Source organism: Macaca fascicularis, chromosome 16, assembly GCF_037993035.2.
Source record: "Macaca fascicularis isolate 582-1 chromosome 16, T2T-MFA8v1.1".
In the NCBI taxonomy this organism is placed as follows: domain Eukaryota; kingdom Metazoa; phylum Chordata; class Mammalia; order Primates; family Cercopithecidae; genus Macaca; species Macaca fascicularis.
Genome location: NC_088390.1, coordinates 67,098,914 through 67,121,921, shown reverse-complemented (window position 1 = coordinate 67,121,921; position 23,008 = coordinate 67,098,914). Strand labels below are relative to the sequence as shown.

General features: G+C 38.2%; 1 protein-coding gene across 4 annotated transcripts in view; it reads left to right on the top strand.

Annotated features, from left to right (window-relative positions):
* Positions 1-23,008, top strand: part of NSF (N-ethylmaleimide sensitive factor, vesicle fusing ATPase) — a 162,016-nt gene that overhangs the window by 61,362 nt on the left and 77,646 nt on the right. For all 4 annotated transcript variants that reach the window (XM_074019987.1, XM_005584555.3, XM_065531750.2 and 1 more), the window contains one exon: positions 17,801-18,000. In XM_074019987.1, coding sequence (XP_073876088.1) covers positions 17,801-18,000 — 200 coding nt within the window. The remainder of the gene's footprint in view (positions 1-17,800; positions 18,001-23,008) is intronic.

Below are 23,008 nucleotides of genomic sequence, written 5' to 3'. Positions count from 1 at the left end.
AGAATAAGGCAACTTACTTAGGCTAAAGTCACTACTTGTCTCCTGGGGCTGGAATCCAGGTTGCCTAGTCTGGTGCCCTTTAGGCTTCATGATTCAGCCCCTTAAAAAATTTTGATTTATTGTTGGGCTTTTAAATTCTGGATTTCATAACTTGGATATGAAACTATACTTCCCAGTCTCCAAAATAAGCTTCACTGTTTTCTGGAGCGTGAATTAGATTCAGAAAGCCCCTTACTGCCTTTAAATTATTGCAGCCTCCCCAGTGGGCCCCAGGGATCCAGGAAAAATATCTTCGTTTTTCACCTGGTCATCTCCACAGCTTTTAGAGGGACTCTTAGACCTATGTTTATGAAAAAAACTTTTATTAGTTCTTATAGTCGTAGTAATGCATGTTTATTATAGAAAATTTCAAAAGTGTAGATGAATAAAAAGAAGAAAACAATCAGTGAAAAAAAAAAACCCTGAAAAAGTGCCATTAATATTCTGGAATATATCATCCAGCTAGTTTTTGCTGTATATACGTAGAGCCAAAAAAAAAAAAAAAGAGCATTTTGTTGTTTTATAACTGGTTTTCTCCCCACTCAGTGAGTTAACAGTTTTTCTTAAATATTCTTCTATAACATTATTTTGTAGAATGATAATGCTGTGGTTTATTTCATCAATCCCCTCTAGTTAGACATGTAAATTGTATTCAGTTTTTTACTGTTATATACTATGTATAACAAGCACCTTAGAAACTAAATATTTCTACACATTAATATTTCTTTAAGATAAATTCCTGGAAGTAGAATTGCTGAATCAAAAAGCATTCACAAGTGTAAACGTTTTTGACATGCACTGCCAAATTTAGACTTCCTTTTTGAAAAGTCAAATGTTAGGGAGATCAAAGCGATCACTAAGCAGGTACTCTGGAAGAGAAATAGAAATATAAAAAATATAATGGTTTCATGAGAAACTAATAGACAAGGTTTCAAGAGACGTGGAGTCTAGTTTTGGATTTGTCATTGAATGACTGTGACTTTTGGGTCTTAGTTTCCTCATTATAAAAATGGGAAGATAGACTAGAAATAGAAACGTGTTCAGAATAGTCACCTTATGAGTGTTGTTTCAGTGAAATATAAAGGTCTGTACATAGGTTCTGCAGGGAAGATGCCATGTATCTGCTTCAAGTTTCAGCTTGATTGCCTTTGGAAGATCTGTCACACTTACATCCTCCTAGAAGAAGTAATTGTTTTACTTTTTGGCTTCTCATAGCCCTTTTTAAATGTTGGTTCTGTATAGTTGTATCTTTGATTTTTAATATTGAGCTGTTTGTAACAGAGGTTATCTTACTCATCTCCTGAAAGAACTTGGCTTAGCGTAGTTCTTAGGTATATAATAGAGACTCAGTACATATCTGTGGAAGTTGAGAGTGATACCTGGTTCCAGTATGTAACAGCAGAGCCTAGCCTTCTCCTGTTGAGCATTGTTTGTTCTCACTTTGAAGAGCTCACCACATTTCTTCAGTTTGTTTGTTTTTGTTTTTGTTTTGGCGGGGTGGGGTCTTTCCTATTCAGTAACACAGTGGTTCTCAGTCTTTGGTGTGTATCAGAATTTTTTTTTTTTAGAGTTTTGCTCTGTTACCCAGGCTGGAGTGCAGTGGTGCGATCTCGGCTGTCTGCAACCTCTGCCTCCTGGGGTCAAGCAATTCTTGTGCCTCAGCCTCCCGAGTAGTTGGTATTACAGGCACACGCCACCATGCCTAGCTAATTTTTATATTTTTAGTAGAGACAGGGTTTCACCATGTTAGCCAAGCTGGTCTTGAACTCCTGACCTCAAGTGATCCACCCACCTCAGCCTCCCAAAGTGCTGGTATTACAGGCGTGAGCCACTGCGCCCGGCCCAGAATTTTTAATGTTAAAAAAATACAGATTTCCAGGCTGTCTCTCAAGTACACTGAATTTGAGTGTCAGGCACAAAGCCGAGACACAGCACTGTCAATAGCTGAGCTCTCTTGGGGTTTTAGTTTTGTCAGGCAAATTGATATTCAAGTTCCAGGTCTGCCACTTACCAGATGTGTCTTCCCCTTGCCAGGGGAAGGTCACTTTACCACTGTAAGCCTCAGTACCTCTTCCCTAAAAAGAGGGTAAAAATAATACCCTAGTTCATAGTTTTAAAATCGATTACATAAGAGAACATATTAAAACATGTAGTACAGCCCTTCCCATATCTGCAATTCTGGCCTTGATCTGTAACTTCTTGGATCTTATATTCATTTTTTATTTATTTGTTTCTTTTTAATATAACATTTATATTTTTCAACCTTTAGAGGTTAATATGTTCATTATAGAAAACTGAAAAACACAATAGGCAAGTAACTAAAAAATCATCCATAGCAGAAACAATTTATATTCTGATGTATCTTTCCAGTCCTTGTGTGTGTATACATATATACATAGCTGAGTATACCTTTTTACATGGTTACACTTATATATGTGCCATGCTTTCTTGCATATCATGAGTACTTAAGTATCAAAATACTCAGGGCTTTGGGACTCAGACGTTGGTAAATACTCATGATACATTTTCTTATCTTTTGTGGGGACAAAAATATCTTAAAAGACAAAATGGCAACAGATCTCTGGAAATGCATATTGGCAGGTTTATAGTTAAATACTGTGTTCACTTAATGCCCAATATAAAATGAGACACAAAGCAGTCAAGTAAGTATAATGCTTCTTAGACAGTTCAGTATGAGATCTGCACTGTATTAGCAGAAGTGATGTTTCTACTTAATTATTTAACAATTCATGTCATATTCACAAAGTATACCAAGAAAAAAGCATACATATTCAGTGATTATAATCAGATCATAAATATGGACTTATCTATATATATATATCTCTTCCCTTACCTTTCTGCCCCTTCCTTAGCAATCCAGTACGTACTGATGTATACAGCTCATAGGTGGTTTAACATTGCCATTTCCAAGATGCTTTTTTTCTAATGAAATTAATTTACTAATTAGTTAATTTACTAGCTCTACTTTTATGCATTGTCACCTCATAACGTCTAGAAAGTAAGGACTGATAAAACACAAGCACTTTACTAAAAAATCACTTCTAGAACTGTGGCTACACTATGAAACTATCTTTTAGATACGAACATACTTGCAAAGATCCTTCCTTTTGCCTTTCTTCTTCCTTCTCCAGCTCAATGAATAAGTACAGAAATGTGTATAGCTCTACGAGATGGGTTAACAAGTCACTCCCAGACAATGAGCCTTCCTGAAAACTCTAACAAAAGGACATTTATCAAAGAATCATTTTACTGCTTCAACTTTCAGCATACTTTGGGCACCTCTCAGCATTAGGGCCTTGTTTGTCCTTTACATACACAACAATACTAAGTACATGCACTTGCAGAACAACAAGTAGATAATCTGCATTTATCTCAAAACACACTGGCACAGAACTCTTCCCTGTCACTTCCTGTCTCTCCCACCTCCTTTACCACCCAGTGAGCAAACAATATGTAGCTCAAAGAGATAAAGTTTAACAGTTCCATTCTAAAGACAGTCATTCCTGTTAATTGACATAAACTTATTTAAAATATGTTATTTTGTGAAGACTACATGTTTCAAATGTCACTGTGTAATGCTAGCATTGATTAAATTGTGTGCATATAACAAAGGCTATAATCTGAAAGTATCTTCTAAATATGAACATTATAGCCAAGTACACTTCCCCTTCTCACTTCCTTCTTATCATTATCAGCCCAGTGGACAACATCAGCATTCCAAAAGTTGTTTTTAGAAGATAGTCTTACCTATGAAGTTTTCGGGCATACAAGAAAAGTATGTAAGATGTTTTAGTTCATCATCTCTTCTTTTGTCAAACATTAGCAACCTCTTTATCATCTAGACAACAAGATGTAAAATTAGAACTTGCTTATCCATTGTACAGATAACCCTCAATGGGTTATGTCTCAGCAAACCCATCATAAGTTGAAAATATCCTAAGTTGAGAGTGCATTTTTGACTTAAAATATTTTCAGTTGACTATGGGTTTATCTTGTTGTAACTGATTGTAAATCGAAGAGCATTACCAAATGCATATTGCTTTTATACCATCAGAAAGTAAAATAAATTGTTAAGTCAAACCAGTCTAAGTTGGGGACCATGTGTATACACTGTGTGCACAGTAAAGTAAAATAAAATGCACAAACATGCAGGTGATCTTGCCTAACTACAAACACATGGCATAGAACCCTTTATTCCTTCCTACACTTCCTTTGCCTTCCTCCTCCCTCAGTCCACAAGCACAGATCTGTAAAAGGAGGAGGTCTAATAATCCCATTTCCGAAAGACAGTATTTCGTTAAATTTATTAATTTCTTTTATCCAAGCATTTAGTGGTCATTTTTAGATGACCTTTACCATATATCTTCAGATGCTTTCACCATCCCCCATAAGAATTTTTACTGAAATGAATTCTTGAAATGTTTAAAACTTTGTTACATTCTTTCTTGTTCCACAAGTAGTTATCCCTTCCCAGTTACCTTTCTTTTTTAGGTCTGTGGAGTCATGATTCATCTGTCCCCCTTTTTCTTTGTTTTTCATGCATTTGTCAAATTTATTATTGAATACTCCTAAATTTTTTTCTGCTTTTTAAAAATCATTTGCTTTTTTCTTTTTCATTGCTTTAGTCAGTTACCCTTGCACTACAGCAGTAACCTGTTTATTATTTTCCTTGCCTTTACTCTTCTTCTTTTCCATCCTGGAATATTTATTTAAAAGCTTACTCTACAAAACTACCAGATTCTATCAGAGAAAATCAAAGGAATCACAGAATCTCAGTATTGCAAGGCATCTTAGCCATCTAGCTCACATACCTGTTTTTTATTTGAATCTCTTCTACATTTCTTTTTATTTATTATTATTACTGAGATGGAGTCTCACTCTGTTGCCCAGGCTGGAGTGCAGTGGTGCGATCTTGGCTCACCGCAACCTCTGCCCCCCTGGTTCAAGAGATTCTCCTGCCTCAGCCTCCCAAGTAGCTGGGATTACAGGCATGCGCCACCACGCCCAGCTAATTTTGTATTTTTAATAGAGACAAGGTTTCACCATGTTGCCCAGGCTGGTCTCGAACTCCTGATGTCAGGTGATCCACCCGCCTCGGCCTCCCAAAGTGCTGGGATTACTCATGCCTGGCCCTTTTCTATATTTCTGCTGAGTAACCTCTGCCAGATTCCTTAGGCTAAGCTTAAGTTCATCCAGTGACAGGAATCTCACTCTCTCCTAAGGCTACATTCGTCTTTTGGACAACTATAGGTTTAAGTTTAGTCTTCCTTATGTTAAGGTAAGATGCATTTGCTTTTATCTTCTCCTACAAGCTCTGGTTCTTCCCCTGAAACTACACAGAACGAGCATGATCCTACTTCTTTATGAAAACTCTATAGGTATGAAGAAAGCTATTGTCCAGACCTCCCTGCAGATTCCTCTTTTCTCTAAGCTAATTCTCCTAAGCTTGGTTGGTTTTTTCCAGCCAGTCTTTTTAGCCCTTTACCATCCTATTCATGTTTTCTGTGAACTTTAACATTTGTGTATATTAACGTTAAGCCGTGAAACCTAGAATTTAGTGGAGTACTGCAAATGTGATCTCTGTTGTAAAATAGATCAGAACTATTTATTCTTTATTTAAAACATTCATCTTTTAATGTAGGCCGAAATTGTGCTAACATTTTTGACATCCACATTCTATCTTAATGCTTATTTAATTTATTAATGAATGAAATTTCAAGTCATCTCTCACAAAACTGTATCTCCCCTAGCTGTACTCAAGTACGGAAAACATCTATTCTTGATAACTTTTATCTTGTTAGAATAGCTCTTTTCTATAGCTACAACTTGTCAGTGTGTCATTATCAGCTTATGATTTAATTGAGGCTATAGAACATATGCACTAAAATAAGCTAAGAACTCTTAGAAAACAATGTAATGTAGTGTCAGTTGTAACTGTGAATGATATTTTTCAAAGTATGTCCTCTGGCCTACGTTAGAGTTACCTAGGGCCCTTGTTAAATATTAAGTTTCACTCCAGACTTAATTAATTCAAATTTCTAGGAGTGATGTCTGGAAATCTGCATTTTAACAAGCTCCATTGGACACTGGTGCATATTAAAGTTTGACAGCTGCTACTCTAAGTACTGAAGGATTGAACCCAAAGATATGATCAGAATTAGGTGGCATTAATAAAGGAGGTGATTTCTGGGGACAGAAGAACATGAACTGTTAAGAATAAGTAGAAATTCCAGGTGTAGGTAAAGAAGAAATAGTCTGCTAGGGAAGATATTTGCTAGGCTGAAGTAGGGGCCCAATAGAACAGCACAGAAAAGGAGTTAAAAGCTATAAGGGACAGAAGGAAAAAAACAAAGAAAGGAAAAACTATAAAATTCTGAAACCGGTAAGCATACATGCTGCCAGTTGGCAGCAATGCAGACCTGCTATAGAAGAAGCATGATCTTTGTCATCAAGAATTCATGAAATACCAGGCAACACCCTATGAGGGAGTGTAAAAGGGTGGGGGTGTCAGCAAAGATTAGTTTGGAGCATTGCTACGCACATCTCATCTTTAGTTCTAGGCTATCTAATAAGAAAATCTATATTAAATCTAAGTTGACTGATTTGGATATAGACCAGTCAGATGGTAGACAGCTTGCACAACTGCTTGGTGCTCAGGAAATAGGCTGTTTTCACTATCATAGCAAAACTCAGAGTGCTCTTGGCATTTTGAAGTTGGTGTCAACAGCAAGTCTCTACCAGACAGAACAGTGCCGCGAAAATGGATGGTCAAAGACCTGACTGCCCAGATGGTATCAGGAGTAGTAGTCTTGGTCTTAAGTGTTTCCATTTCTTAATGATTTGTTAAGTGCACAGATAAACAAATGTAGATGATAACCTATTTTAGATGTTGATTGACAGTCTTTTTTTTTTTTTTTTTTTTTTTTTTTTTTTTTTTTTGAGATGGAGTCTCGCTGTGTCGCTGAGGCTGGAGTGCAGTGGCCGGATCTCGGCTCACTGCAAGCTCCGCCTTCCAGGTTTACGCCATTCTCCTGCCTCAGCCTCCCGAGTAGCTGGGACTACAGGCACCCGCCACCTCGCCCGGCTAGTTTTTTGTATTTTTTTTAGTAGAGACGGGGTTTCACCGTGTTAGCCAGGATGGTCTCGATCTCCTGACCTCGTGATCCGCCTGTCTCGGCCTCCCAAAGTGCTGGGATTACAGGCTTGAGCCACCACGCCCGGCCGATTGACAGTCTTAAGGCCGGGCATAGTGGCTCACACCTCTAATCCCAGCACTTTGGAGGTCAAGGAGGCTGATCACTTGAGCCCAGGAGTTTGAGACCAGCCTGGGCAACATGGTGAAACCCCATCTCTACAAAAAATACAAACTTAGCTGGGCATGGTGGCGTGCACCTGTGATCCCAGCTACTCGGGAGGCTGAGGCGGCAGAATGGCTTGAGCCTGGGAAGTGGAGATTGCAGCGAGCCGAGATAGTGCCACTGTCCTCCAGAGCCTGGGCAACAGAGTGAGACCCTGTCTCAAAAAAAAAAAAAAAAGGTTTTTGAAGCAAACAAAAGGCCCTCCTATATAATGAGTTGATGAAAGTCATGCTCTTAGATTAAATAATCGTATTGTACTACTGAAATGGTAAGTCAAGTAGAACTAAGAAAATACTCATGACTCTAGTTCCAATTTACAATTTTCAACAGAACCATAAGAGAAGTGGAAATTATGGAAACTTAAATGATCAAATATTAATTTGTGGGCAGGCACAGTGGTTCACGCCTGTAATCCCAGCACTTTGGGAGGCTGAGACGGGTGGCTCATCTGAGGTCAGGAGTTCAAGACTAGTCTGGCCAACATGGTGAAACCCCATCTCTACTAAAAATACAAAAATTAGCTGGGCGTGGTGGCACGCACCTGTAATCCCAGCTACTCAGGAGGCTCAGGCAGGAGAATTGCTAGAACCTGGGAGATAGAGGTTTCAGTGAGCCGAGATTACGCCATTGCACTCCAGCCTGAGCAAGACTCTATCTCAAAATGATAATAATAATAATAATTGTGATTATATTTAAAAGATCAAATATTAATTTGTGATTATATTTTCTACAAGGGCATGCACTATTTAAAATTGAGCACTCAAATCTGGTTTGCACAACTGCACAGAGAAGCTTGTAAGACTATCGAATATGTCCTGACTTGCCACTAGTCTTTTTTTTTTTTTTTTTTAATTTATTTATTATTATTATACTTTAAGTTGTAGGGTACATGTGCATAACGTGCAGGTTTGTTACATATGTATACTTGTGCCATGTTGCTGTGCTGCACCCATCAACTCGTCATTTACATCAGTTATAACTCCCAATGCAATCCCTCCCCCCTCCCCATGATAGGCCCCGGTGTGTGATGTTCCCCTTCCTGAGTCCAAGTGATCTCATTGTTCAGTTCCCACCTATGAGTGAGAACATGCGGTGTTTGGTTTTCTGTTCTTGTGATAGTTTGCTGAGAATGATGGTTTCCAGCTGCATCCATGTCCCTACAAAGGACACAAACTCATCCTTTTTTATGGCTACATAGTATCCCATGGTGTATATGTGCCACATTTTCTTAATCCAATCTGTCACTGATGGACATTTGGGTTGGCCACTAGTCTTTTGATAGCCTCCCTCTTTGGCAAACATGGCTAATCTGTCTGCATTTGTACTGGAAGCCACTTGGGATTCCTCTTTAAACATCAGTCATTGTTCAAAACCCACTTCACACTTCTTTCTCTCTTTATAGATCATGTTGCCCCCAAAATGAACTAAACACTCTTAATGCTAATTTGACAGAGACCACTTCTAATTTATTATCATCCTGCTTACTCTTGTATAAAATTAGTGTTTGCTATAGTTTTTTCTCCCTTTGAATACCTCAAAGCTGACTTAACAGTTTTTCCTCAACGCAGCTTACCTCTGATAACATCCAGAAAAAATGAAGAAAATGTACTGCTTTGTAAAATAGAAGAGCTTAACAAGTACAAATTTGTCACTTTTTTCAGATGTTTCGAAAGACTGTAAACAGTAAACATTGCTGTTTATTTCTCGTGTTTCAGAAGTAAGGCTATGTATTTTTATTGAGCTTTTACAATTTATGTATAAGATATAAGTATTTTTATGAATCATTTTCATCAGTGGGGCTAGATATACCTATCATAGTGGATACAGCCCTATTCTGACTTTTAGATCAGAAATCACTTTCAGCTATTTGTAGCACACAACTTAAAGCCTACTGAAGTTCTCCCCACCAAAATTTGTACTATTATAATCACTGGATGTCAACACCTGTGGCTCAAACAGTATCCAAATTTGTATATTGTTGGAGGATTGCTGATTTAACTGAGAGTTGTAGCTAGAAATAAGGTAAGAAAGAATATATGGGTAATACTAATCCACCTCAAACTAAGAGGCAAAGGATGGAGGATGGGCTATGTTAATCTAGCATTGCCAAAACACTTTTGGATGAAGTACCCAGAAATAGCCCCAGTTCCTTTCACTAAAATCAGCTCATCCCAGGTGAATGCCCACAGAACAGGGTGTGTGCTCCCCAAGAAAGGGCAGCGACCGCTTTCCAATGTCTGGCAGTTAGGGACGATGAGAGTAGTTGCAATTGGGGAGATAAAGGGGAACTTTGGAAAATAAATATACTTATCAAGATAGAGGAGGCGGGAGAAAAGGTCAAGGGCTGTACACATGTGGAACTGATAATCATGGTAGTTTGGCTTCTATGGATGGGTACATGTTGACCCTTAAGTGAGCTTAGAAAGCTTGAGAAATCAGTGTGAATGAACTGTTTGAGGCATAAGAAAGGAAGGCAGGATTTAAAAACTTTTTTTTAATTTTGTGCAAATTTATGGGATACATGAGAATTTTTTACATGTATATAATATGTAGTGATCAAGTCATGGTATTCAAGGGACCTGTCACCCAAGTACAATATATTCTTATTAAATATAGTTATCCTACCCTGCTATCAAACATTGAATTTATTCCTCCTATCTTACTGTATGTTTGTACCTTTAGCCTACTTCTCCTTAGCCTCCCCTCCTTCCCAGTCACCCTCCCCAGTCTCTGTTGTCTACTTTGCCACTCTCTACCTCCATGTGTTCAAATTTTTTACCTCCTACATATAAGTGAGAACATCTGATTTTTGTATTTTTGTGTCTGGCTTATTTCATGTAAGATAATGACCTCCACTTCCATCCATGTAGCTGCAAATAACATGATTTCATTGTTTTTATGGATGAATCATATTCCATTGTGTAGAAGCAGGCGAGATTGACTCTGATAGTCGTCTAGCTAGAAGAGAGGCTATAGCTACAAATAATCTTGACTTACCAAAACACTAGTAATGTTTGTGAAACTGCTATAGTCCAACTCATTTACTACTATGTTAATTTGGAGCTTGAAGTTCATCAATGGAATGGGTACTATAATTTGCAAAGTTCAAGTGACAATTATGGTAGATAAAGTTTTAAGGAGCAGATGGTCACAATTTTCAGTCACAGAAGTAAATTGGTAAGTAAAATAGTCATTTATTTGGAAGTTTTTTGGTTACCTAATTGTGATCTAATTGTCACCAGTTGGGAGTCTAATTCCATTTCATCACTCATCTGTAGCAAGGTGAGAGAAATAAGCTATTATTAATTAATAGCCAATATTTATGAGCTCTTACTATCCACCATAACATATGCTAAGTGCTTTATGTGCATGATACTTAATTATAATAACTTTCTGAGGTAGTTACTATTATTATTTCCAGCTAGTTAGTGGAAGAACCAGGATTTGAATCCAGGCAAACTGACTGCAGAGCCCTCACTTTTAACACTACGCATAAAACTGAGTTTATTTAACACAAAACACTGTCCTTTAGTCTGAGATTGTGTCTGTTCTGCCTTTCAGTATTAAAATGTACTTTTTATATTAAATGGTGGTGATAGACGATGTCAGGTTTGATTTTCTTTTTCTTTTTTTTAAGAAATCTTTACCTTGCAAAACTAAAACTAAAACAACCCAATGACAGCACTGCTCTCCAGTTTAAAAAAAAAAAAAAAAGTTCTTTTGCTATTTGTGAAATCTAAGTTTGAGAACCACTGACTAGAAAAGTGGGACTCTTAGTAATTTTTAAAGCTCTTTAGAGACTTTTCACCTGATTTATTTTCTGATTTCAACCTCCTTGTTTTCATTAACTTTTCCCTTAAGTCCACCTCAGCCACTCACTCTTCGGTTATACACAAGACTTTGTTTGCATTTCCTAGCATTTCTCCTGTTCCCAACTCCAGCAACTTGGACCCCACTGGAACCTCCAGTATAATTTACTCTATCACTTCCCAATCTTTTTGTCCTCTCTTTCCTCTTTCCCCAGTTTAACCTCCATGGTCTATCACATATATCCTCTTTGCATACACCCTTAGCAGCCTTGCTCCTTGTCTTCTGTATGGGTCAAAGTCCCAAGTGTTTCTCACCTACCTGCCTACTCTATGCCAGTACTCTCGCTGTTAAGCATGGCTTTAGAAAAACACCAAACCATGGTGTCTGATCTCATTTTAAATTTATGAACCAAATCTCAAGTGAACCCTCAGTATTTCTTGGAACAGGTATTCCTGGTATTCCGTCTATATTTCCCTAGTTCAATCCATTTATTCTCCTATTCTCTGAGATGACTAGTTCTTCTTCTCTATTCAGCTCAACCCCCAAGCACCACTTCTTCCATCCTTATCAGCAGCTGATGACCTGGAATCTTTATTTCATGGAGAAAATAGAGGCAAACAGAAGAGAACTTCTTCATCTTCCTCATCTTCCCACCACAAGATGTATCATTGGTTGAATGAGAGAAAGACTATGATGTCCTAGAACTTCAGTTACTCCTATATTCAATATAATTAGCAACTTAAATTACAAAACCATATATATAAATCGATTTTTGGCCATTTGAGATTATGCTCTTTACTACCACCTTCTTTTCTCTTATTATAACCAAGAGTTGTTACTACGTTTGTGCCTCATCCAAATAAAAAGTAGGTATTTTTTAGAAAATGATTAACAGGAGCAATTAGTAAAACAAGCAGTAAAATACCCGGATACAGGAAATTGAGCCAGGCTTGCTGGCATGCGCTTGTCCCAGCTACCCAGGAGGCTGAGTTGGAAGCCCGGGAGTTCTAGGTTATAGTGAGCTGTGTCACACCACTGAACTCCAGCTTCAGTGACAGAGCGAAACCCTGTCTCTAAAAAAGTACTTGGACATAGGATATTAAGAGAAGAAATGCTTTGGAACTGTGTTTGCTTATACCCTTAGCCCACCTTAGTTCTTACTTAAGTTATAGACGAAGAAGAAAAGATGGGAATCACTTAGAAATGAGGTTAAGGCCTCAAACTTTGTGGAAAAGGGAGGAAAAAAATGTTGAAAACAGTCATGTGATAGTTTTTACCTTATACTTTTGCTGGGAAAATTAGATAATAGAGTTGAGCTATAAACATGTTGACTGCACATTACATTCATTTAATCCTTTTATTTACCTCATATTGCTAACCTTTAAAATTCAGATTTGAAAAAAAGAGATTGGTGAAACCAAAAGGTCAACATTTATGTGCCAGCTTAGATGAAATTGTATTTATAGAACTGAGTAAGAATCTATACCCTACCTAATACTGTGAATTGCTTATGTAAATACAATAAAGGATGGTCCCTTGATGACCTGAATCTCATATGCTGAGTTCACTTATGTAACAGCATTCGTCTGCTCAGACACATTTTCCCAACTTCCCATGTACTTTCCAAACCTTTACCATGTTTCCCAGTATCCTCTCTTCATCCCTCATTTTGTTGATGATCTAGGTCCTGCTTCACATAGTCAACAGAACCCAACAGAAATAACCTCAGCTTTCTTCTTCCTCTTCCCTTTATTTAACTGTTCTCAGAAGGAGAGGTGTCTTTACAAGCTCCCCGTCTCCATTCCTCCCCTGTTGCCAAAGTTCCTGAAAGTGTGGTCTCCATACCTGCTTACACTACCTAGTTTTCTTCTGAGTGAAAGGAAGGGACCTCAACCCTAAATGCTCTGACCCTGATTGAAGACCCTGTGGCCTGGATCGGCATGTATTTCCTGAATTCTAAACCTAGTGGTCTCTTTCCAGGCCTCATCCTCTATCGCTGCAGCATTTATCTCTGTTGTCACATTCTTCTGCTTAAAACTTTTCACAGCTTTTCATGTACCCAGGGCAGGCATTCAAAAATATTGAAGCAGTAGTTTTGATGTCTTTTCTGAGCTTTCACCAGGATTTTTAATGGGCGTTACTGCCTAAATCTCAAATGCCTTATAGCCAAAACCAAGTAATGATTTCCTGTGCTCTCCAAACTGATTCCTCTTCCTCTTGCTATTTCTTGGTATCGCTGAGGTTACCATCATTTTATCCATGTACCCATGCTAGATGCCTTAACGTCATCCTTGACTCCTCTTCATTCTCTGGTTTCCATTCGGTGTCTAAGCTTTGATGAGTATTTCCCGCATCTTCTTTTCTTTTCCTACTATTTCCTGTGACTCTTGCCTCTTTCTGTTTATTGTCTTTTGTCTGGATTATTTCAGTAATACGTTCAGGAGTTTCTAATTTGGATTCCATGGATGGACCTCAAAGGATTAAAGAACACTCTCAAATTTGTATGCAAATTTTTTGTACATATGCATTTTCCTGGGGAGATCCATTAGTCTGTTCTATGGGAAAGAGAGGAATAGAATGAAAGACAATGACAATTTAAATCAGGTCCACTGATTTCTCTTTCTATACCTGCCCTTTGCTATTTAGGTCACTAACCTAGGGCACTTATCTCTGAGTAGTGAGATGGCATGTAAGACATTGAGAATAAAGCAGCAGCATTAGTCAGTCCAGCTGGGTAGTCAGTTCAGCAGCCAGAGATCAGAGGCTCCTCAATATCAGATCCAGGCTTTAATATCCCAGAGAAGCTCAGAAGAAAGCTGGGGTGTCAGCAGGAGCAGAGGGTGTCCTCCTGAGGCCCCTGGACCCATTTGTTCCTGTGCTTCCAAAGGACTTAGAGGGGTATGAAAACTTAACTGGCAAGAATCCAAAGTCAGCTAGTGAGTTGGAGTCCCCAGAAAAAAGTTCAGAACATTCCCCCAGCTAGCCCTCCTCTCCTTTGCCTGTTTGGTCTCTAGTTCTTTCTCCACTCTACCAACAGAGTTAGCTTTTAAACACATACATCCTGGTGCGCCTTCCATGGTTATCACTTACACCTGAGGGTGATTACATAAATCACCCAAAAATGTGGGGTTTTAATCACCTATGAAACAGGTTAAAAACTCATGGTCATGGTTTCAAGGCCTGCCAGTTAGGACTCTGCCAGCCTCGTCTTCAGCCACTGCCCGCTCCTCCCCTCCAAGGCTCTGGCTACAGCAGGTTACTACTGGCTGTTTCGAGAGAACAGCGTCTGTGTCCGTACCCCTATGCCTTTGATCATGCTGGTCTCTCACTTTGGGGTGGCATTTCCTCTCCATTGCCTGTGAACCTCCTACTCATTCTTCCAGGCCCACATTAGATGTTAGCTCTTCCCCTGAGTCCATTCTTAATTTTCTGCCATCACTCTGGCAGAATCAGTATCTCTTGGCTAGAGTCCAAAAACATTTCATACATATCTCTGATAATGTCATATTATATTGTAGATAGCCTATTTTTATTTCTGTCTTTCCTACTAAGCCAGGAATGCCCTACAGGTAGGGACTGTCTTTTGCATGTTTGTATCCCTAACACCTACCTTTGCATCTAGTCTAAACATGAGCTTAGTACCCTTTTGTTGAATGGAATTAGTTATAAAGAGTTTTTATGACTCATTTAAAATTAGAGACCAATGCTTATTTAATAAGTCAGAATAGTCTGTAATAATAATAGTAATAATAAAGTCCCATTTCCACCGCTTATTCAAGTAACAGCTTCCTTTGTGGAAGTAGATTTTGAAAGACTTTACATGTCAGTGTATATTTTTGATGTGCTTATTTGAGATCCTAAAAGAATTATAGTTCTAATGCAGACTAGAGCTTCTATGACATTCCTGTTGATGTTATATTAAATATATTCTATCATTTCACATATCTATATTATATATTTAATAAGTTGCATGGATATGCATTCTGTCTCTTGTTCTTTTAACCTTCATGGTATATTTTGTGAATTATTTTATAATATCTGAGTAAATTTAGTTCAAAACACATTAATTTGAGCATTTTCCTTGTACAGAAGCATAGTTGCAAAGTTAAGATTCTTGTCTTTATGTTATTTTGTTTTGTTAAATTTGCAAAGTCTCAGTCATCGCAAATGTGTTTTTTTTTTAGGTATTTAAATTAGCTCAGCTCTGAAAGTAAGCACAGTCCATAAATTAAGAGCTTCAAATAATTTTTAAAAATCATCTTCTGTCCTTCATATTCTTTCAGTTTTGTAGGAAAAGAATCATCAGTTTACTTATTCAACCTTTCCTGAAGTCCATAGTAGGTGCTGGGCATTATGCTGGGTGAATGAAATCGTACTTGGACTTGAATAGTTTACAGTCTTGATAGCGAATGAGTCATGTAAACAGAGAATTGCAATATAAAAACTTGGAGGAGAGGAAGGAAGACTACTTTGAGAACCGAGATTAGGTTGAGAATGGATGAGTCTGCTGATCAATTTATAGATAAAGAAGCAGAGAGGTGAAGTGTTTTTTTTCTTTTTTTTATATGTGAAGTAGGAACCTAGGGTATCTCTAAGAATTCATAGCAGGGGGTAGCTCTTGAGAAGAACGTGAAGATCTGGATAATTAATAAGGAGAATTAGAGATGAGCTAACAAAGACAAGTAAAGAGTGGCATGCACAACTGAGAAAGCAGTGAGCATAGGACTGAAACTGGATAGCATGAAATTCTGGAGATAACTGTCAGTAGCACAGAGGTGTAATTTTCTCCAGCTGTGCTCTGTGGCCAACGTGTAGTGCAATAAAACCATATTGTATTCAGGGACTGTGGGGTGGTTATAACATAAATTTACAAAGGCCAAATAGTTAAAAGTCCTTCAAAGAAAGCATAGCTTACTAGGGAAGGCAGTATGGTTAAGAGGAAGTTTATAAACTTGGAGAAAATGTAGACGTCAAGAAGTTGGAGATCAGAAGGCTAGTGCTTTGTAGGTACTCAGAAAATCTTCATTTTCTCCTTTCTGGATGTCCTCTCTCTATGCATGTTTCACCACCACCACCTGCCTCAGCTATGGTTTATACATATGAATAGTTTCAAATCATAATGGTAACAGTTGGCTCAGAGGGCAAGATTAGGAGCCAGACTTCTACGTCCTCATCCAGTGTGTCCCTGTAACTTAGATGCTGGTAGTGCTTGGTGGTATTGGCCTCTAGGAGAAGCTCAAGACTTCTTCTGTTATCTCCCTACCACTCATACTTGAAGGGTGAGTCAAAGGCCAAAAGCATTTTATTGGGCAGTGATTCTTAGGGAAGGGATTTACTCTGTGGTGCGAAGGGTTAAGACTGTAAGCCATCAAGTGTTTCCCCTCCCTCTCCATGCTCAACCAAAGGCACAGATCTTATTACTTTCAAGGATTTAAAAAGGAGTCTTTTCTCGGCATAAAGAAAGAAGTAAAGACCAATTCTGACAGCCCAAAGGGTCTTCCTCCTCAGAATCTAAAATTTCTAATAGAGTTGTTTGCATCTTGTGATTTTATGTGAGTCATCAAATGTAATTTTTTTCTTAAAGATATACTTTTTAATGCTTCTATTTCAAATAAGGACAAACCATTTTCCATAGAGACACACTATATTGCATTTTCAGAAATTTCCCTTTTTACCCATACTTAGGAGGTGACACTGAAATCTAATAATTTATTATTTAACAGAGTGCTTTTTTGGGTATAGTATAAAGATATATAATTTTAATAACTTTTGGGGTACAAGTGGTTTTTGGTTACATGGATGAATTATATAGTAGTGAAGTCTGGTATTTTAGTGCATCTCATTGTCCAAGTAGTGTACATTGTACCCAATATTAGGTTTTTATTCCTCACTCCCCTCTCACTTTCCCCACTTCTGAGTCTCCAAAGTCCATTACTCTGTATGCCTTTGTGTACCCATAATTTAGCTCCCTCTTATAAGTGAAAACGTACAGTATTTGATTTTCCATTCTTGAGTTACTTTGCTTAGAAAAATGGCCTCTAGCTCCATCCATGTTGTAGCAAAAGATATTATTTTGTTCTTTTTAATGGCTGAATAGTATTCCATGGTGTGTGTGTGTGTGTGTGTGTACACATATATGATATATAATAATAAATTATATATAATTTATCATTATACATAAAATGAGGCAGATGTTTTATTTTTGTAGGGACAGGGTCAACAATGTGTTTCCCAGGCTGGTTTCATGCTTCTGGGCTCAAGTGAGCCACCATACCCAGCCAAAAATAAGTAATATTTTCAAAGTAAGAAGTATTTGTCCAAAATGGTAGCATGAATGTGCTCTCCCAGAGACCTTTAACTGGCAGCATTGCCCCTCAAGCATTCGCAGTTGGGGGAATTGTTGCTGGATTTTTGGTTGTATATTCTTGTTCATGGCTTATGGACATTAACATATGTAAATGGCATCACTGTGTTTTTCCTAAAGTGCATATGAAGCAGGAAGAAAACTTTGCTTTAGAGTCTTACTTGGATTCTAGTTAGCTGATATAAGACTGTTTTCTTTTCCTTTTCAGGTTGTAAACATGTTAAAGGCATCCTGTTATATGGACCCCCAGGTTGTGGTAAGACTCTCTTGGCTCGACAGATTGGCAAGATGTTGAATGCAAGAGAGCCCAAAGTGGTCAATGGGCCAGAAATCCTTAACAAATATGTGGGAGAATCGGAGGCTAACATTCGCAAACTTTTTGCTGATGCTGAAGAGGAGCAAAGGAGGGTAATGTGAACATCGTCGCTATATGATGAATGAGACCCAGAGTTATGGAGGCAAACTTGTTACTTTGATTTATATTTTGAAGCAACTTACAGATAAATTTACCTAGTACCTAGGTTATATATGGCACTGCACCAGGGACTGTGGGAGATTTACATGATGAGCAGATGTTGTTACCCACATATTCCTATAAACAAAGGTAGGTGATTGTGTAAGCCAGAGGTTTTGCAAAAACAGGTCATGAATATATTTTCAGGTGACGCTTGTATTCCATATTGCTTCCAGAGACTTGTGCTCATTTATCCTTTGGAAGAAAAGAGGAAATTAAATCCATAAATAGACTTACGGAATCGTATTGTGTAAGGTTCGCATGCAGAAAGCTATCTTACTTAATGCTGAATCTTGCTCAGTTATAGAGTGACAGGATTGAGTTGTCAGAGCTCAGAGGAAAGCTTGATTTGAGTCTCAGAAATGAAATTATTTAAAAATTAAACTAGAGTTTACTAATTCTGTTAGTTTTACATGTCAACTTGACTAGGACATAAAGTGCCTAAATATTTGGTAAAACATTTTGGTTGTGTCTGTGAGGATGTTTCTGGATGAAATTAGCATTTGAGTTGATAGACTAAATAAAGCAGATTGCCCTCCCTAATGTGGGCAGGCCCCATTCAATCAGTTTAAGGCCTGAACAGAACAAAAATGCTTATTACTTTCCTGCAAGTAAGAGGGAATTTCGACTTGCCTGGTTGCCCTGAGTTGGGACATTGGTTTGGATGCAAACTGAACCATCAGCTCTTGCTGGCTTGGAGGCCTTTGGACTGAAACTAAATAATGCGTGTTAGTTCTTCTGGGTCTCCAGATTGCTGACTCCAGATCTTGGGACTTGTCAGCCTCTGAAATTGTAGATTTTTCCCAGGGAATTGGCTAAAACGATTATGTAGGCTGACATGTATATGTGGGTGTGTATGCATACATACATATTCATAGAGATTTATCATAAGGAATGCACACACTCGCACGAACATTCTATTGGTTCTGTTTGTCTGTTCTGATTAATATCCTAATACTAACATATTTTTTTAATTGACAGAAAGTTTAAGAACAATGCCATGAGCGTTCTGGTTCTAGTAATACAGTAGACTAGGTAACCAGAAAACCTTCCTTCTATAAACACCTTCAAATGCTAGGTATACCCTGTACCCCTTAAATATGTACAATTATGTGCCAATTAAACACAAAATAAAACTTTAAAAAGTTCTGGGTAAAATATAAGTAAAATTATTTTAAATGCATAATTGAACTCTTCAGAAAGAAAACTGAATCTCCAGGAAATTAGAGTCGTAAGATATGGGCTGTAGCTTTTGGTTTCATAATGTATGGGTTTGGGTTTTAGTACCCACTAGGGAACAGAAAGTGAGTTCTTGAATCTGTTTACAGTGTGGACTAGGAACTGGTACCTTCAAACAGGTTGTGTCTCTATGAAAAGCATGGACTAGAAAATATCTGCCACCACCAAAGGGAAATTAACAAAAAATATTTAACTGCTTGGGTTCTGGAATGGAAGCTGGGAAATCTCCTACGGGAATACTTTTTTTTTTTTTTGAGGTGGAGTTTTGCTCTTGTTGCCCAGGCTGGAGTGCAATGGCGTGACCTTGACTCACCACAACCTCCGCCTCCCAAGTTCAAACAATTCTCCTGCCTCAGCCTCCCGAGTAGCTGGGATTATAGGCATGTGCCACCATGCCCGGCTAATTTTGCATTTTTAGAAGAGATGGGGTTTCTCCATGTTGGTCAGGCTGGTCTCGAATTCCCAACCTCAGGTGATCTGCCCGCCTTGGCCTCCCAAAGTGCTGAGATTACAGGTGTGAGCCACCGTGCCTGGCCTCCCATGGGAATTGTAAACCATGGCTCCTTGTTCGTGCTGGTTTAGAATTTGAATAAATATATGCTACCTATGTGGCCTGAAACCCCAAGCTGAGAAATTAGTTTAAAAAGTTATTCGGGGCTGGGCGCGGTGGCTCAAGCCTGTAATCCCAGCACTCTGGGAGGCCGAGGCGGGCGGATCACGAGGTCAGGAGATCGAGACCATCCTGGCTAACACGGTGAAACCCCGTCTCTACTAAAAAAAAATACAAAAAACTAGCCGGGCGAGGTGGCGGGCGCCTGTAGTCCCAGCTATTCGGGAGGCTGAGGCAGGAGAATGGCGTAAACCCGGGAGGCGGAGCTTGCAGTGAGCTGAGATCCGGCCACTGCACTCCAGCCTGGGCAACAGAGCGAGACTCCGTCTCAAAAAAAAAAAAAAAAAAGTTATTCGGGTGCTGTGGCTCATGCCTGTAGTACCAGCTACTTGGAAGACTGAGATGGAAGGGTCACTAGAACCCAGGAGTTCTAGGCTGCAGTGAGCTATCATTGTGCCATTGCACTCTATCCTGGGTGACAGTGCAAGACCCTATGTTAAGAAAAAAAAAAAAAAAATTAGTCCTGGCCTAGTGATAGCATAAGTTGTCAGATATAAGCAAACCCCAAGGGGTACTCCAACAACCTAGGCTGAAAGGAATAGAAAAAGTAGTCATCAAGATTTAAAACTCAGCAACCAAATTTAACATAAGACAACAAATTTCAGCTGAAGAGAGAAGTGGTAAACAGAAGAATAAACCTAAAGAAATCACCCGGAATGTAGCACAGAGAGATAAAGGGATGGAAGAGATGAAAGTTGAGATGACAGAGTTAAAACGAGAAGTCCAGATAGAATAGTGTAGAGGCATTATTCAAAAAGAGAATGACTGCAAATGTTCTAAAATTAATAAAAGACACAAGTACTCAGATTCAGGTAGCACCATGAGTCCATATGGGATAAATGAAAATTAACTTATTTCTAGACTTGTTATAGGAGAATGTCAAAGACAAATAGTAACAAAAGAAAGACATGGAGATGATTTACAAAGGGGTGTCCATTATGCTGATAGCAAACTTTTCCATGACAGAGAGAACAAAAAACAGTAGAATAATATCTTCAGAGAGCTAAGTGAAAATAACTGTCAACTTAAAAGTTAATACCCAGCTTAATTCTCATTCAGGAATGAGGGTGAAATAAAGACTTTTTTCTTCAGGCAAAGGATAATAGAATTAACTAGTTGCAGAAGCTTGTTGGAAGATTATGAAGTAGGATGTACTGAGACTGAAGGAAGTTGAACCCAGAAGGAAACAGTAGATCCAAGAAACAATGATGAGCAATAAAATTGGTGAAAATATAGATAAAGTCTGGGAGTTCTACTTCTAGTAGTGGCAAATTAGGTCATTTGAATCATGCTTTCCACTGAAGACTACCAGAAAAGCTCAACACAATATTTAAACATGTTTTGCTTGAAGGTATCAAAGAAGAAAAATGGAGGCCTAGAACAAAGGTCCTCCTGGTGTGCTGGGTCACTATTCCTCTCGAGGTATTAGCCAGTTCTGCATGAAGCTGCTAAAAGCTAAGCAGCCCTTTTGACATGCTAGTGGGAGTAATGGGGGCAGAGATTAGAGCCCATGGCCCCTGAGGGAGGGGACATCTGATGAACATAACTCATTTTGAGTCAGAACCCTGAAGGGCTACACCATAGGAGCAAGGGTTAACCAGGAATAGACATACTATCACCAAGGCTGAAGATCAGCTTTGAATCATGTCAGTCCCTAAAATTAGATTGAGGGTTCCTAAACTGTTAGTGCCCCTAGGCATCTGGCAGAATTGTAAATCCTTCCTGGAGGAAAGTAGTATCATGTAAGGTCACAAATTATTTCTAGTTTGCAAATGCAATGTCTGACTTATAATCAAAAGCAACTGGAAACAGATAAACAACATCAAGAAAAAGAAAAGATGGTTGAAACAGCCTCTAGATATTGGAATTCTCAGATACAGACTTTTGAAATAATTATACTTACCACATTCAAGGAGATAGAAGACAAGACAGATTTTTGGCAGAGTACTGGAAACTGTAAAAACAAATATAAATTCTAGAACTGAGAAAATAAGTAAAATTAACTCAAGTGAATGAGTTTAAATAGCAGGTTAGACACATCTGAAGAGAGAATTAGTGTACTGAAAGATATAAGATGAAAATAACCAGAGACAAAGAATGAAAGGAATTAAGAGAGAATAAGAGAGAGAGAGAGAAAATACCATTTAAAGATCTGGTGCGTGTATTTAAAGTTCCAGAAGAGGAAGAGAAAGAGGATGGATCAAAACCAGGATTTGAAGAGAAAATGGTTTAGAACTTTCTAAAACTGATGGAAAACATTAGTCCATAAATTACAGAAATGATATGAACCCTGAGTGGGAGAAGTACCAAAGAACTCTACATATATAGGCATCATTGTTAAATTGCTGAAAACCAAAAGCAAAAGAAAAATCTTAAAAGGAGCTAGAGAGCAAAGGAAAATTACCTTCAATTAAGCAACAACTAGCTGGTAGCTGTCTTCTCAATAGAAATGATGGAATCAAAAAGTCAATCAAAGGCCATTTTTAAAGAGCTGAAAGAAAATAACTGTCAACTTAGAATTTTATATCCAGTAAATGGATGGATGATCATAGAAATATGCAATGGAATACAAGACAGTAATGAAAATAAATAGCCTACAGCTATACAGTTGTGAAACAAATACATTATTGAGCAAAAGAAACCAGATTTTAAAAAGAACACATACTGTATGATTCCATTTATAGAAAGCTCACCTAAAGTATAGTGTTTAACAATGCATGCTTGGGTGGTAAAACTATAAAGGAAAATGAATAATTACCATAAAAATCAGATTGTGGTTACCTATGGGGAAAGGTCAGGGAGGAGTGCTTGGGAAGGGTTGCGAGGAGGTGCTCCTAGGATGCTGGCCGTGTTCTGTTTCTTATGATTACATAGGCGTTCATTTTGTGACAGTTCATTGAGGCATATATTCACATTTTGTAACTTTCTCTATGTGCGATATATTTTGCAATAAAATGTTTTAAAAATAAATTTTAACAGCATTCACTGAGTAA